At 41.7% G+C, this 16,701-nt stretch overlaps 1 protein-coding gene across 2 annotated transcripts in view; it reads right to left on the reverse strand.

The window, feature by feature from the left end:
- Positions 1-15,201, reverse strand: part of usp32 (ubiquitin specific peptidase 32) — a gene marked incomplete at its 5' end in the record, with an annotated part of 31,533 nt that extends 16,332 nt beyond the window's left edge. The window contains 13 exon segments of one of the 2 annotated variants that reach the window (XM_036214777.1): positions 2,507-2,706; positions 2,796-2,907; positions 4,307-4,458; positions 4,525-4,699; positions 6,025-6,198; positions 6,322-6,427; positions 6,514-6,652; positions 9,240-9,314; positions 9,421-9,502; positions 9,884-10,038; positions 11,979-12,096; positions 13,606-13,746; positions 15,023-15,201. In XM_036214777.1, the coding sequence (XP_036070670.1) occupies positions 2,507-2,706; positions 2,796-2,907; positions 4,307-4,458; positions 4,525-4,699; positions 6,025-6,198; positions 6,322-6,427; positions 6,514-6,652; positions 9,240-9,314; positions 9,421-9,502; positions 9,884-10,038; positions 11,979-12,096; positions 13,606-13,746; positions 15,023-15,201 (1,808 nt within the window). 2 annotated transcript variants of the gene reach the window in all.
- Between the last annotated feature and the right edge of the window lie 1,500 nt (positions 15,202-16,701).

Genomic DNA, 16,701 nt, shown 5'->3' on the forward strand with positions numbered 1-16,701 from the left:
GTGTGTGTGTGTGTACGCGCCTGTGTGCGTAGCGACAGGCTGGTGTGCTTTCCATTCAACTGCACTCCTCTCCAGTGAAATTCCTGCAGTCCCCGCTGCACTTTCGGAAGCAAACTTTTAATTCAAGTGTGTTGAGTTGTCAGAGTATTTGTAACAAAACGGAGGAGTCACGTGACCAAAAAAATAAATCTGTGAATAAGTGAAACCAGAAATGAAGAAATGCGAATAAGCAGGAGAACTCTGACCGGAATTTGATGTTTGTAAGAAGATCACGGAGGAAGAATACCGTGTAAATTGGAAAACGAAATCGCTAGCTTAGCGCTATACTGGTGCTTTCAAATGTCATTTTCTGCCAATCAGCAGGTGACTACAGCAGCTCCACCCCAACCGACCCGTTCCCTCTTTCTATGGACCTGCAGCCAATCAGGGCCCTCAAGAGGTACAGGTCGGAACAGTTTAATGGGTCCATCTAACAATGGAAACGCTCAAAATAGCAGACCAGACTGTACCGCACCGTACCAGACCCCTCAGAGGAAACGAGGCTCAACAGCGCTGATCATTATTCTCTCCTAAAGATTGGTGAAAATTTCTCCCTTGTTTGGCCAAAGAAAGCAACACATCAGGTAGCCTAGTTTGGCTGATGTTTCCTGTCCACACATACAGATTTATTTTGGAAAAATGGAAAACTATTCTTTACTTCCTTTTTAACCCTTCAAAATGAAAGTTTCCCAAAACCGTAACTGTCAACCTAAAAAGACTTTGTAAATTTTAGTAAATTTAGTAAAAAAACGATGTTGCCTAGTCACACTGACCCACAATCCAGTGGGGTATTATGTTTTTCGTAGTCTAAACAAACATCAGTGTTATATCGACTTTGCCTGCATGCCTCCAGCAGAGACACACAGATCAGCAAAAACTACAAACGAGTTTTCCAAAATAAACAAAAGGGAAATGATGATCCAGGTTGGATAATTTAATCTATTTACGAACATTTAGAAGAATCCATGTTTTGTTGATCAAGACTAGATGACACGGGAGTGGATTTTCACTCCTGTCCTGTCCCGCTCCTGGACCAAAATTTAAAAATAATCCCGTCCCGTCCCGCTCCCAGTAACTCGACTCCCACTCCTGTCCCACTCCCGTTCTAAATGTATCCCGCTCCTGTCCCGCTCCTTTATATTTTAGTTTTTATTTAGTCGTAATGTAAAACATTACGTTTAATTGTATCTGCTCCCAGCATGTTTCAGAGCAGTAGCTGAGTCCACATTTCTACATTTTCAATTACTGTAGTGCAGTGGTTAGTCAGGCTCCAGGTCATCGGTTCGATTCCCCAGATGACCTTCTTGCATCGAGTTCATAATCTCCTGTCCATGCATAGGTTAAATAGGCAGTTGACACTCTGGTGCCTTCAGAAATGTTTCATGGGGTGGCTGGTAGGGGGCCACTTTAAATCTTGGGGTGGCACACCAAAACCATGAACTATATTTTCAATATTCATTCTACTAAACCTAATAAAACAGCCTGTAGAAAACTACAGAGAACTGTAAGTATCTTCTACTTTGATGTATTTTATCTATATTTCATGCTACTGATGTGCATAGATGAATACAAGTACAGTTAACCGTTTGAGTTGCACAAAAATGTTGTTTTATTTTCCAATTAGACAGGAATCTCCATGGATTATGATGTTTGCAGATGATATTGTGATTTGTAGTGAGAGCAGGGAACAGGTGGAGGTGGAGTTAGAGAGGTGGAGGTTTGCCCTGGAAAGGAGAGGAATGAAGGTTAGCCGCAGTAAGACAGAGTACATGTGTGTGAATGAGAGGAACCAGAGTGGAAGAGTGAGGTTACAGGGAGAAGAGATAAAGAAGGAGGAGGAGTTTAAGTATTTAGGGTCAACAGTACAGAGTAATGGAGAGTGTGGAAAAGAAGTGATGTTAACGTGTGTTTATGCTGCTCATGTATTGATCAACAAATTCAATAAAGTCAATAACTGCTTTAGCATTCTTTGACTCATGCCTCATAAAAGTGACAGATTTGAAACAATTGTAATCTAGTTGCCATAAAAGATTTGCTGACAGAATCAGAGAATCAAAAATGTAATTGAAAGCAAAAAAATGATGAGGTAGAGTGTAGTCCAGCAACACTCTCAGGTTTGAATATTAGACTAAATTTGTACCTGAACAGCCCTGAACTCACAATGGAGTGGTTTTTGGTCTGAAAAAAGCTGAGTGGAAAATCATCAGATGGATCTTTAGGAAGTTCCTGCTGGGGTTGCATCTTACTGTCAAACTGGTCCGTCAAATCCATTTTTCAGACCTGTTTCTTTTCACTTTTACTATTCACTTAAATGAGCAAAGATGTATTTTGGGTGAAACTATGTTTAGAGAAAATCTATTCAAAGACATGACAAAAAAATGCATTTTCCAAGTGATGTTTGTTTTTATTTGATTGATTATTTTAAACTCACTGAGCACTAAATCATGGCCGTTATGTGAATTCTCACCATCTTCCTGTGCATGGCAATGATGTATCCGATGAAGGGGCTTTCCTGCACCTGGATGATATGTCCATTAGCAACCCCATTGACTGGGGGGGGCTCTGGGCTGGAAGGCATCATGGTGCTGGGCGCACCATTAGGGATGAGGATGGTCTTGTCGCCCACATGCCCATTAGCAGCTGTCCCATTGGCTGTTGGTGTCGTGTCTGATGAAGACAAGAGCAGGATTAGCCACCGAATGAAACAAGAATGAAAACAGATCTCCAGTAAAGCAGAGCAAAGGGGAGTGGCTCACCTGTCAGCGTGGGCGAGCTCAGAGAAGTGGGTGAACCCGGCACAGGGACCTCAAAAGCACAAAGGAAGCCGTTGACAGACAGACGGACCTTCTGGTTGTCCTGAGGGAAGTTCTGAGCACAAAGTAGACGATGGCTTAGACACCAGCTCAACTCCTTAGAAAACCTTCCTCACAAACACAGCACATTCCTTCTATTCCTCACACGTTTGTGTCTCTTCTGGATTTAAACTACGAGATGAACCATCATAAGAGCAGCACGAGCATGGACGGCTGACACTGACAGAACTATGACTTGTCGGTGTTTCCAGCTCCTGGGGTTAAAACCTCAGCATTCATGGGCTACTACACAAGTTTCTGAAAGTGTTTTCTAGTTCTACATATAAAACACACGGCCATAGAATCACGTTGAAAACTAAACCATGTTGAACTTTGACCAATCAAGGACTCAGATTTGGCAGTGACGTGTGGATGGCGTCCTTGTCATTCATGTTGATGAAAATTGATCACGAAGGAGAAATTAATAATTGCTGTTTGTGTCCTGATGGAATTCTTTGACACCACCTCTTTCATTTATCGGAATAGAGCTGAGAAAGAAAAGTTCTGGAGCGAGATTCACCAGATTTACACCTCTTTGACATGTTGCACTAAGGCTCTTCCAACTGTAGGTGAGGAAGATGCGCCATTATCTGGTTGACAGTCCTGTGAAAACACTGTAAGTTAAATGCACGTTCAAGAATGCGCTTTAGCCCCTTCTCGAATGCACATCACGTGTAGTGTGACATAAGAGCACATTTCCAGTCAGGCAGTACCAGAGAAAAGAAGAAAAAACATTAAAACTGGCCTTGTTAAGGGTTCAAACAAGAACATCAAGCACAAAATCTACAGGCAGGATGGTCGTTTCATTATTTTTATCTCCAGTTAAAATGAGTAACTTAGAAAATGCTCTCATCTATAGCCGCTGTATACCCTGTAAGTATAACTCATTTGAAGGATTGAATCAATTGCAGTACCTTGCTCTTTTATTTTATCAGAGCAAGTTCAAGACGTGTTAGTCTTAGGATAGCTAATGTGTTCTTAATTTAGAATTACATATTCATATTGCCTCTAACTTCTCAGATTGTTTTGGAATTTCTTAGGAATGAATAGGAATGAACATAAATATTAGAAAATCTCCCTTCAGAAGGTTTTTGACTCTTCCTGAAATGTGTTTTTCTCACTAAAGAGGGTCATGTAAGTGTCTGTTACTGACTTTAGCTACAGCAACAAGTGTTGTGATGCCTGTTGGTGACTTCAGGACTATGCTCACAACTTCTTATGGTGTACATTCAAGTTTTCATTAAAAAATGACAAAATATTTTTAAAACTATACTCAGATTCAGACGAGTTTTCAGACTTCACACTGTTTTTAAAATGTTGATAATCTATGAAAAGCTTTTTTCCTGACTGTTGAGGAAATCTGAGAGAAACTGGATGGAAGAGGATGGACAGGACGTTGCAGAAATGTGTGGTACCTTAATGTTGGAAGAATGAACCTCAGCCAGGAGGATCTGCTCAGGCTTCAGGCCGCACAGCTCGCTCAGCTGCTTCTTCAGCCCCGTGTACTTCTCATCCATGTTCAGCCTCAGGCCGTACCGCACAGGAGTAGACCCGTCCAGCTTGATGACTGCAAGAACAACCAACATGAAGCCTCCTGCAGGCCATTGTCTCACACTGCCTTCAACGCACTCACCAGTGATCTCCAGGTGCATGGAGCTGTCCATGGGCAGGGGGAGGGACAGGAAGTTGAAGGGGTCAAAGCGAGCACTGATGTGGCCGCAGGTCTTACACTTCACCTGAGACTTGAGCTGCCCGTGGAATAGATCGACAACGATGGAACGGTTCCGCCGCAGATGGTTCTCCCACGCCTGCATGGACACAAACAGGTCACTAACCACAAAAACTTGCAGTGTTCAGAGGGGGGAGAATGCCGAGTTGCATCTCAAGATCAGTGTGATGCATGGAGGTGGAAACATCATGCTTTGGAGATGCTTTTCTGCAGGCAGGACAGGACGACTGGTGTGTATTAAAGACAGGAAGAATTGGGCCGTGTATGGTGGGATGCTTCCATCCATCAGTGACAGCATTGAGGATCTTGTCCAGCTGGTTCTACAAGAATAAAAACCCTCCAAACATATCGTCAAGGCAACAGAAAAGTGGCTATGAAAAAAACCTTTCAAGATTTTGGAGTGGCCAAGCCAGTCTTTGGACCTCAGCTTATAAGAGAGTTCATGGAGGGAGTTGAAAGTCAGTGTTGCTCAGTGACAGCCCCTAGACATCACAGTTCTTATGAAGTTCTTCATGGAAGAATGGGGATAAATCTGAAAAAGATTCAAAGGGAATCCTTGTTCTCTCTCCTTCAAAACAGGGTTAGATTATGAAATATTCAGGTGAATTTAGTTATTGACCAAATAAGAATTGTCTGCACCATCATACCAAGAAATTCTGTACAAACATTCTTTATGTTTTTAACATTCTGTTTCTCACAGCTGCAGAGTACCTATGATGAACAGCACAGACCTCATCTTCTGAAGCGGAAAAATACTTATTGTCCCTCTGTATAAAGAGTCAGTAAGACAGTGAAGACCTGCTGATTTCCTAAACATCTTTGATCGGACAAATCTATACCCCATCACAACATCAGAGTTTAGGCAGCTTGTGGCTTCAGTGACTCTCATCAGTGCTGAAACACATTTGCCATTTTGTCTACAATAGAACCTGATTCTCCTGTCCACTCTAATATTGTCCTCTAGGTGTGAGAGTGTGTGGTTGTTTGTCTCTGTGTTGCTCTACAATACACCGGTGGGCTGTCTTTGTCCTTCAGCACCTGGTCAGGCTCCAGCAACCTCATGACCCCAAATAGGGATTAAGCTGGTTCAAGTAAAGGATGAAGGACTCTCCTCTCATGAGTGCTGAACATTTCTGATATGTTCCACTTAATCAGCTGTTGATGTTAAGGCTACGTGACACCTATACAGAAAAAACTCTGCCACAGTCAAACAGCAAAAACAAAGGTTACTCAAAACCTAGATCCAGTATTGTACCCTCAGGAAGTGTCCACAAATATGTCTGTGCATCTGTTGATTTGAATGGATAGATGAAACATGCAAACATCAGATATCCTGTGAGTCCATGTGAGGAGGGAAGAGTCTGCACTGAATCAACTGTCGGGGTGAGTTGAGAAAGCTCTGACCTCAGAGGCCACCTCCCAGTCCGGCCGGCCATCGCTGTCCTTCAGCTCCACATAGGGTTTCTCATGGACCCTGTTCAGATCCTCATGAAGGCCATCCAGGAGGAAGGCTAGGAGCTCCTGGGAGTCCTGCTGCTGGAAGCCGTTGAAGCGTGGCGCGTACTTAGCTATCGTCCACTGAAGGGGAAGCAGTGGCATTGCACATCTTTAGATAACTTATTGAAAGCTAAACTGGTTTCAATGTTTGCAAGTTTATACACAAACAATAATGTAGACAACTGCTGTCATAAAACTGCTGACCCTGAGTTTAAGGGGAGCCACATTCTTTTGTGTCCCACTCCACAACTCCATCACCAGGTCACCGTAGCACTTGGCCATGTGACCTCTCATCCCGATCGGGTTGGTTCTGCAGGCAAAGAAGCACAGGGCCCAGTGGGATAAATGTTATAAAGGATGGTGGCATGAGTTAGTCCACTGAGACTCTCACAGCACCTGTTGAGCTCATAGAGGTGTCTTCCTGAGATGAAGTAGTCCGTCAGAGGCTTGGTGTTGCTCACACACTGAATACTAGAGTTCATGAAGCAGGTGTTGCCAAGGTTACTGAGGCCGGTGGCTCCTTTCTCTGTAGGCACTGAAGAGAAAGTGTAGAACATGCATGAAACTACAGCAGCCTGACAAGTGGCTTAACAGGATTCACACACAAATCTGATTCCTGTCAACATTCAAGACATTATTAACGGCTGCTGTGTGTTTGTGTGTGTGTGAGACAAATTTGTCCCAACTGTTGCACCAAGACACTGGATTAAGCTGCCTCGACAGATCAAAGCTGAGTGGAACATTGAACATTTTAGATCTCTATGTATGCTTCAACTTAAAATCTATACTAAACTCTTTAACTTCCTACCTGAATGTTCACATTTTCTTTTCAAAACTTTTTAGCTTATGTTGTTCTTTGGCTAAGTGGGGATTTTGTTTTTATGTATCGTATTTTCTGCACTATAAAACAAACTGAAAATCATAAACTTTTTTCAAAAATCGTCTATGTGCCTAAGAATCCGGTGCGCCTTTTGGGTGCTCCAAGATCCAATATTAGGACAAATGTTCTTGTGCAACTTTGAAAAGTCTCCTCTCGATTGACTGTCGGACCATTTCTCGCTGGCACAGCAGCGGCGAGCGCTCGGACGATCACACTGTGTTCATCTCAAGTTTCTGCAGAAACGCACCTTAGTGCAACAAACACATAAAGAGCAGCCAGCATTTCAGAGCACGCTTTACCTGGCCTGTGTTATTACGCAGTGCAGTCCTGAAAACACGCTGATGATCCATCTGTCTGACAGCGTTCCTTTGATCGTTCAGGAGATGATCCTGTTACTACGTCAGTTTTATCTGCGCATGTGAAACTGTAATGAAGTGCACTACAACACTGCTGAAATAGCGCACGCATCAATGGTGCACAAGGACTAGCTCACGCACGTGGAAGTAGACAGTCTCTCTCCCGCGATGACTTTATCTGCTCACGGGGGAAGCACAAGTGCACAGGAGCAGAGAAGCGTTTGCGGGGGTCTGAATTGTCTACGACAGGGGTGTCAAACTCCAATACACAGTGGGCCAGAATTTTAAACTGAACAAAGCCGTAGGCCAAGGTTGAACAAATGAACCTTTCAATATGGTACCAAACAAGTTTTGATTTAACAATGAATACTGAACAAGCAAGGCTAATATAACTTTAAAGTGCAGGAATGCAAAATGGAGTTCCTAATAATACTACCAGGGTTTTTCCTAGCTTAAAATAAGGTGGAGACGGTGTCTCGTCGCAACTTCAGATTTGTATACTTTAACCCCCCCCAATTAATCTGAAATGAAAAACTTGAAATTAAACTTTAATTATTTTTTGTATTAATTTTAGCATTGAAACTAACTGGGGGGAACATTTAAATATTTCTAATAATTATTGTACATACACATAATATACACAATAATTAAACCATAACAGTTTTGTACTTTTTTAATAGGCTATATAACACTTTTGATTTATTTTAATCTGGCAGCAGCACATTCAAGTTCCTTTCAAAATAAAATTCAGTCTTAAAAAAACATCCTCCTAAAGCAGTAAACATGTTGCAGTTATTTTTATATTATTCACTCGTTTAGGAACTTTTCTCCTGAACAGAAACTATATGTGCTGCTGTGCCTGCCCCTGTGCACGCCTGTTACGAGCATGCGCAGGCTCTCCTTCTCTCCTGTGTCACCCCCGCTCCGCTCCCTGCATGCGCCGCGTGGCAGTAGACAGATCGTCTCTTCTTTTCTTTTTCATGGAGGTCCTCCTCTAAATCAAGTGTTTACAACTCCGGATTGTTTAAAGTGCGTCTTCTCTACGTCACTCACTGCGGGTCTGTCTGTCCCAAACAGCACACCTGTGGAGTCTAACCCAGTCAGACCAAACCATTTTCAAATAAGGGGAGGGGGGGTCCGTTTACATTGATGCTTCCAAAACAAAATATATAAATATTGTAAACATATCAATAGCATATGAAATAAGATTTAAATAAAAACTGAATTCCTCCTTTCTGTTTGCAGCCTTTTGAAGTAAAGACGCATCACTACCTTCCTACATACAAGACCGATACAATAGTCGCTACTGACACAGAGGAGGGGGCGTGTCTGCCTCTGTCCTACCGAAACAACAGCAGAGCATTATGGGATTTATAATACAGGCGTATAATACAGGCAGGCCAGCTCTAATATTAATTTGAAATTGCCTTGCGGGTCAAAAATAATGGGCCAGAGTTTGACACCTATGGTCTACAAAGAAGGTTTGATACACCAATATTGTTTGGGGGGAAAAGATTGATTATAAAATAATTAGAGTGTTTGTTAAATACTGTAATACAGTTTAACTAAACACTGTTTTACTTCTGTTACTTTTCTTTTTTTGCGCCTTATAATACAGTGCGCTCTATGGTGCTGAAAATACAGTTGATAGACTCTACAGTACTCTGATCAAATGGGGTCATTTCAAAATGTGATATATATTTTTAATGAATGACTGAAAGAAGGAATTATAGGCTAATCTTCACAGCGACTTCCAGTTTAAAAGCTGCTCTTTGGTGATGACAGCATGTCCCACCCTGTCCTCATCTCTAACTTTTTATGTTATCAAATGTTTTGTGTGCCGTTCAACATCCAGAGCATGTGAAGTGTGATTGCATCCAGCTTACCTTTGTGTCTGTCTATTTTACTGCTGTTGGCAATAAAAGACATCTCCTCAGGCCAGCTCATGTCTTTGTTCCTGACTGTTGAGGAGGAGAAAGAGTTCTCATTCGTCCAAAAGGGACAGTTTTCCGTGTCATCAGTCAAAGAAGCAGAACAAAGAGCACAGCGGGAGTGGCTGTGTCGTACCTTCAATCACCAGCTGCTGCTCATCGTAGATCTTCAGGTTTTCAAGTGTGTGGTCTTCATCATCAAGAAGGGTGAGGTAGTTCTAAACATGAGAACAGGAAAACTTGAGTAAACTGCATTTAACAGACCTTTCAAGTTTAATTGAAACTATGCATTTTACTATAAATGTTTATTTTGACTCGTTTTAGTAGTCCCAGACCCAACAATTGCTAAACTGGAACCATTTTAACCCTTTAACACTTGAGCTCTAATGTTTATGTTCTTTGATTTACAGTAATTTCTTCATTGTTAACACGATCATTCTAGTAGATTCTGAAGGAGAAAAGTGGCTCAATGAGCCGCTTTTGTGTTAGAACGTCACCGGCGACACCTCAGTTATGGCTTAACTGATAACTGATGTCAACTTGATCAGCTCACCAAACACAAACGCGCTGAAACACTGTATGTTAAAGGCCAGACGGACCTCACTGTTGTACAGCCAGAGCCTCATGTCCTCCTCCTTGATGCGCAGCCTCTGCGACAGGTACAGGTGGATGTCCTTGATGGTGGCCATGCGGCTGAAGCAGCCGGTGTAAGCAAGCATCCTCTTCAGAGGGGCATTGGGGGATGGCACATTACCTGGTGAAGGACAGGAACATTGGCTTAAAAAAAAGAAGAAAAAACAATGAAGTAAAATAAATGCTATCAATATTTTTTAAATACCTTAAAAAAAAAATGTATAAAGAACAGTAACAGAATTCTTAAAGGATGTTCATTTGGCTATTTGTTAAACTGGCTAATAAATCCTATATATGCCATTCCAATAGTAAACAATTTAGGTTTTTCTATGCAATAAGTGCAGTTTACTTATAAAAGTCATCTCTTCTCCAGGAGAGCAGATAAATACGGCAGACATCTTCAGGAGGCTCAGACCGGGTACAGACCGACTGGAGAAAAGCACATTTTGGTTCCAGAAACCTTTTTTGAACGTGGAAGCAGCCTGACTGCAGAGAAAGATGGAAGTTAAACTGCTAAACTAAAGGAGATTTCTCCTTTCAGAGCTACTTTTCAGAATGATCCCTTAACAGTAGGTTCAGACTTTTTGCCAGGAAACATATTAGCTCATATTAATCATTTATGTTGGAAGTAGAACAAAAATTGTTCACAAAAAGGGTCTGATTTCTTAGCTAATATGCTAAAAAGCTCTGCCTGACTGATTTCTGGCTCAAAGATTTCAAACTGTCAAAAAACTGATTATTTTTTAATTTGATTCACTTCTAAAATAGCAAAAATAATCGTTTTAATGCTTAAAAAAACACTAAATTATTGTTGCATTTTATGTGTAATTTAATTAATTCAGAAAAAAGCTGCTGAAAGAACACCCTCTAAGAAATCCTGTGACTTTATCCATTTAACGGTGGAATATCTAGTAAGATAACTGTTTAAACACCATTGTGCCACCAAAACACCAACACTCAAACACACAAATTCACCAAAACATTGGATGATTGAGGATTAGTTGTAAGAAAGCAGCAAGAAACTGGATCTTTGGTCAATCACTGCAAGCTTGATTGGTCAAAAAAAAAATCTGTCAATCACTTCAGTTGATTCAGTTCTCAAAAATAGATCAAATGAAAGAAAATAGAATTAACAATTAGTCTTGTTATTTACTGATTTAATGAAGAGCGATCTCAAAAACTAAATCCGTCATCTGTCCATCAGCACAGCTGGAGTTCTTTGTCCCAAAGAGCAGCATCCCAAACGTTTGTGCAGATTCTGACTTTGGCTTTGATCTACATCAGAGGTTTGTCTTCAACGACCCAGAAACCTGATCAGAGCAATGGGGTCTGGGATCCCCAAACCTCCTCACAACTAAAGGTGGATTAGCCTCCAGAGCTCAGCCCCTTCCAAAAAGGCTTTTTCTCATGCCATGATTGTCCATGATTTCCATTCAGGCAGGATCAGTGTGGTTTTAAAAACAGTGCTTGCTACCGTCTACATGTCAGACAGTCAATGAAAAATACAAGCATTACAAGGGTGAAGGTTCAGTGGGAAAATAAAGAAGGAATGAAAGTTGGTTTTCTTAGTTTTAGAGTCAGTTTCTATAAAATTCCCACAAAAGAAGTATCTACCTTAAATAAAATGATAGTTTCTCTGGAATGAGAGACTTGAAATTCTGCCATGTGTGCGAGTGTGGAAGTAATTCATCAAGAATTCAGGCAACAAATAAAGCAAGCTTGCAGTTCAGATGAATTCATTCAAATGTTCATAACAGCAGCTTTATTTATCCAGATTGTTCCACACGTTGGGACACCATCTCTGTGCAACAAGCTGTGCAGATGGAGGAAACCAAAACATGATCAGAGTGATTCATTAGTGTTGCATCTCAAAGCCACAGGTTCAGTCTCCTAAAGCCCTGCAGAGGCCCTCCTGGGCCAGATCAGTACATTCAGCACTAAAGCTGGGGATGCGGTTGTTCAGAGATGCACAGCTCGACGGCTTGCTCTGCTCTTGCTGCATGCTTACGTTACCTCTTGGTGGGGGTAAATACGGTGGGAACATTCTCAGGCTGGTCATACCCATATTGACCCAAATGTTGGATTGGGGAGTGCGTGTGGCTGGCTGCTGGCGAAGGAAGAGGAGGTAGCGTGGATAGAGCTCCAGCTCTGCTTGGCCGGTCTTTGCATCCAGAATAACCTGTAGGGCAGAAATGGAAGGTAGAAGCTGCACACATGTAATACAACTCACACTGGAGTCTGTCTGTATGGAAAGAAACAAGTATCAACCCCATTTGTGCGTGTGTAATTCATGATTTGTGCCTAACTTTGGTTTTGTGCGTGTATATTCTTGGTTTGTGCGTGTTCAATTCTTGATTTGAAACTCACATAATACATTATGTGCATCAGAGCGTGCCGGTGCTGCCTGCAATCGTCGCGTTTGCTGACCAGAACTCTGTGCATTGACTGTATAAGAGGCAGGGGGGCACTCTGGTCTCCCCGCGGAGAAGCCAGAACGTGGCGATAGCAGCGCTAGGCCATTCTAAACACCCACAGGGCAGAGAGGGTTGATCAGCTACAATCCGTGGGAGTTTAGAAGGGTCCGGCGCCACCTGCCATCCTTGTGACTGTGACTAGAACTTGGGACAGACCCCTGTGTTGGAGGGGCTGTCAGGGAGGTGCTGCAGAGAGAAAGCGATCAGTTCTGGGAGATATTTTTATTTTTAAAAGGGATAAGTTTTTATTTAGACTTTTTTATATTAACTTTGGGGCATATCTGTTTAAGAAAGTGGTAAAATGTCAAGTTTCACCAGATATTAATCATAATCTAAGTTCAAAACGCCTGATCAGAAAACTCTGATGAGCCAGAATTCTAGCAGCATTTAAACGCATCACTCACGGACAAACCTCTGAGACATGAAGAGTCTCACATCAGGTTTCTGAGTAACTGAGGTTTTGTGTGTGTGTAACAAGTGATCTGTGGGTAATTTTTAAAGATTTGCATGTGTAATTAGTTTCAAACTGTTGTAATTTTAATTTGTGCATGTGTAAATTATATTTTGTACTTTTTTCATTTTGTAAATTTTGTGCTCATGCACAAAATGCATTATATGAGTTACAATTTAAGAAGAATTGCCCACGGACAAATCGGAGTGATTCTATTTTCTCTTTATACATTTGCTGCTTTCTGTAGACAGTTAATGTAAGCTCAGTGACATTAGAAACTTAAATGAGAACATTGTGATTGACCTTTTATTTTCCGGAAGTCTTGCTTGCAAACTAACCTAATCTAATTGGAGATTACATTCTGAAATCTTTTCTTTTATTAACTTTACAGACATTTTTCTGACAATTAGGTGTTATATGTGATTCATATCTGTATACATGTCAGGTTCAACTTATACCAAGGACATTATTGGTAGTCCTATTAACTGATGATCGATCCTCCACAAACCCTAAAGATCTGCATGAGAATGCCAAACACACACGTCAGGCTTTTCCTATTTTACACACTTTATTCAGCATATGTTGCTCTGTATCTGCTGAAGGGTTAAACTAGTAGAATCACAACGTCTTGTCAGAAATTCTAATTCATAGCTCTATGCACAGATGGTTGTCATTCTGGTCAAACAGCCCTGATGAGGGCAGCATGAGTACAGAAGATGGAAAGGTGACTGATGTGTAGCACTGCAGTGCTCTCTTCACTCACTGGTCGTGGCAGGCTGATGTTGGCACCATACCAGTGGTACAGTGCTCGCCACACTGGCTCTGGCACCGTCTCAAAATCTCTACCAGGCAACAGCTGCAAGCATCGCTTCAGCCTGCCCCCCTCCATGGTTAACGTAGGGGCCTGTGGGGAAGCACACACATCAGCATTGACAGACGCACACAAGAGACACTCGTCTGTCGCTTTGAGTTACACATAATAGTCAGAGACAGTTTCCTAAAGCTATGCACGAGATAGCAGGGCTCCTATTATTACAGCAAATAGCTGAGATAAGACTGAAGAAAGCGGAAGCTCCATCTAGTCCCGGAGAGTCTCCACCAGGACCTCATGACTTCCTGTCAAACTGAAGACGCCAAATAGAGAATCCTCAACCACATTCAATGCAGGACAGTCAGAGATTTGAAAAAACATTGTGTGATTCACTCTCAAATGTCCTACTGAATAAATTTCAATTTCTGATCATCAACCACCAGAACAGCCATGTTTTACACTACCTTCCTATTAGCTCGACTTTAAAAAACATTAAAACTATACAGGTTTTTAGAGTTTTAACATATTGTTTAATAATAAATAAATTCTATATTTTTATTTCTGAAGGTTAAACACTTAACAGGGGAGCTTCAAAGTTTATGTTCTTTGACTCAATGCAACTTTTCAACCGTTCACACGATCATTCCAGCAGATTCTGAAGGAGAAAAGCGACTCGACAGAATCTGCTGGAATAATCATGTGAAGGATTGAAGAGTTACACCGCCAGCGTCACGGTTCCGTGCCGTGCGCCGCAGTCTTTTCGTAACATTAAAAGTGCGAGAGAAACTTCCACTGCAGCCGTTCACGTCCTGCGTCTGCGGACTGACCTCTGCGTCGCTGCAAATCCTTTTCGTTTAGTTCAAACTTTGATGGACGCCGCAGCTGATCGTCATCACTTTCGGTGAAGTTGGGGCTATTCACGACTTAAACCGGAAACCACGCGAGCGAATTTAAAGTGCATCCGGTATATTTTCAAAATAAAACAAACTTTCCGCTGAATTTTCGGGTTACTCAAAGTGTGTTGCAGCACAGTGTTGTCAGTCATAACCATGGACAACCAGAAGCTGATCATAGAGATCCAGCTCTACTCTGTCTGGGCTGAGCTTTCACAGGCTGTGGCTGGAGCCGCAGCCGGTGTAAGCCATCGGCTGTGGCTAGTCCACTCCTGCAACGCAATGGAGCCGTGGCGCTGGCGGTGTAAGCCCGGGGTTACAGTTTGTTAAAGATTCTGTGTTTAAGCCTCACCGACTTAGGAACATCAAACTGCAGCTCCAGCAGGATGCAGCATGGTTGTTGTTCATGGTTACCACACCAACTTCACTGCTTATTCTGGGCATCAATCACTCTCACTCATTAGCACTGCACTTGCCTTCATGGGCTCGGTGGTGACCAGCGGCTGGTTGTCGATGGCTCCGGGCCTTTGTGCAGCCAGCTGTGAGGGAATGTGGCCGTTCGATCCAGAAAAACACTGATTGTTGTTATCAGACATGTTCTGCTGACGAGCAAAACAACTCTCTGTTGCAGCAGGAACTACCTGAGGGCTCAGAGCTGCAGGGACAAGGAGAGCAACAGTTAGCATGGACTGTAAACAGGCAGACAAGGCCTTCAGATGGGGTTGGAGTTTGAACGTGAAGAACAACTGCAACACTGAAACAGAGAAAAGGGAATCGACTTTTTGAATTGTCTCTGAGAAATTGTGTCCATGAGGCAGCTTTCTAAATAGGATCTCACAAGTGAGCGCAGACACACATAAAACACAAAACACATGAAAAGTTACATCTGTGCAGAATCCAGTTTTTCTTTAGTTTGCACATGTGGGCTGTAGTTAATACAACCTTAAAATGTTGGTTTCTTTGCAAAAGTACTTTAAAACTAGAAGTAAAATTAAAAGCAACACTTAAAACATTAAAAATACTTTTTAACCACCTTTTCTATAGAGTCTTCCATTATCCCTCTCACTGGAGTTCAGACTACTTTTTTCCTCCATTAAGTCTACAAAACATTTTTGGAGTGCGTACCAGTTCCAGCATGTCCAGAGATTTGCCAACTATAGCATTATAGCTGAAGGTTTCTCCATCGACATCCTTCTGGGACGGAAAAGTAAGCTCACATGTACGTTTTTTTTAAAAAGAAAATCTTCCAAGTGTGGTTTACCTCAAAACCTCAAATTTTACCCTATACTCTAAAAATGTTGTTGGTGTTTGACAAAATAAATAAATAAAAAAAAGGATGAGCTGACAACTACAGTAAGTAAATTTGAAATGAAAATGTCCAAAGAATGCCCAAGCACCTGCAACCTGTACATTAGAACCAATCAACCACCTTTTGTAAAAAATGAGTTGAATTCAAGACAGGGGGCATAGGAATTTATTCTATGCCTGCTAGCAAATGCTCTGCAGCCAATGAGATACACTCCAGTGCACACTAGTGTATCACAGGACCTGGGAATAAGATTTGTCAAAAATCAAGATGTGCAGTGCCTTTGACCAAAGCTGAACTCAACCCGTCCCCAAGGTCTAGTTCACCACAAATATCAATACAGCCAGAGCTTTACTCTACACTACACAGAAGACTCAGAAGAGCATTTTACCTGCAAATCCCCTCCTCCTGGACATATGATCTACCTCTAAACAGCAATATAAAATATACTTGCATTGAATCAAACTATTCACATTTGGTAAATATCAGAAAACAGGAAACAGAAAAAGTATATAACTAATTCAACAGTTTTTAGAACAAAACAGTTGGTGTTAGTCATTTCCAGTGTCCTGTTTGCATGAGTATCTTTGTGGTATCTTTGTGTCTAATGCTTTTGATTTTGTCCCTGAAGAATTTGGCAAAGTCATTACAGGCTTTGGTGGAGTAAAGTTCTGGTGCCACTGACACAGGGGGCTTTGTCAACCTGCCAACTATATTAAATAAGGCCCGAGCATTATGGGAGTTTTTGGTAATAATTTCAGGAAAATAGGACTTCCTTGCATTGCTCAGTTGTAAATTATATAAGTGAAGTTTCTCTTTATAGATGTCATAATCTACCTGTAGTTTAGA

This window comes from Oryzias melastigma, linkage group LG13 (assembly GCF_002922805.2).
Source record: "Oryzias melastigma strain HK-1 linkage group LG13, ASM292280v2, whole genome shotgun sequence".
Taxonomy (NCBI): Eukaryota; Metazoa; Chordata; class Actinopteri; order Beloniformes; family Adrianichthyidae; genus Oryzias; species Oryzias melastigma.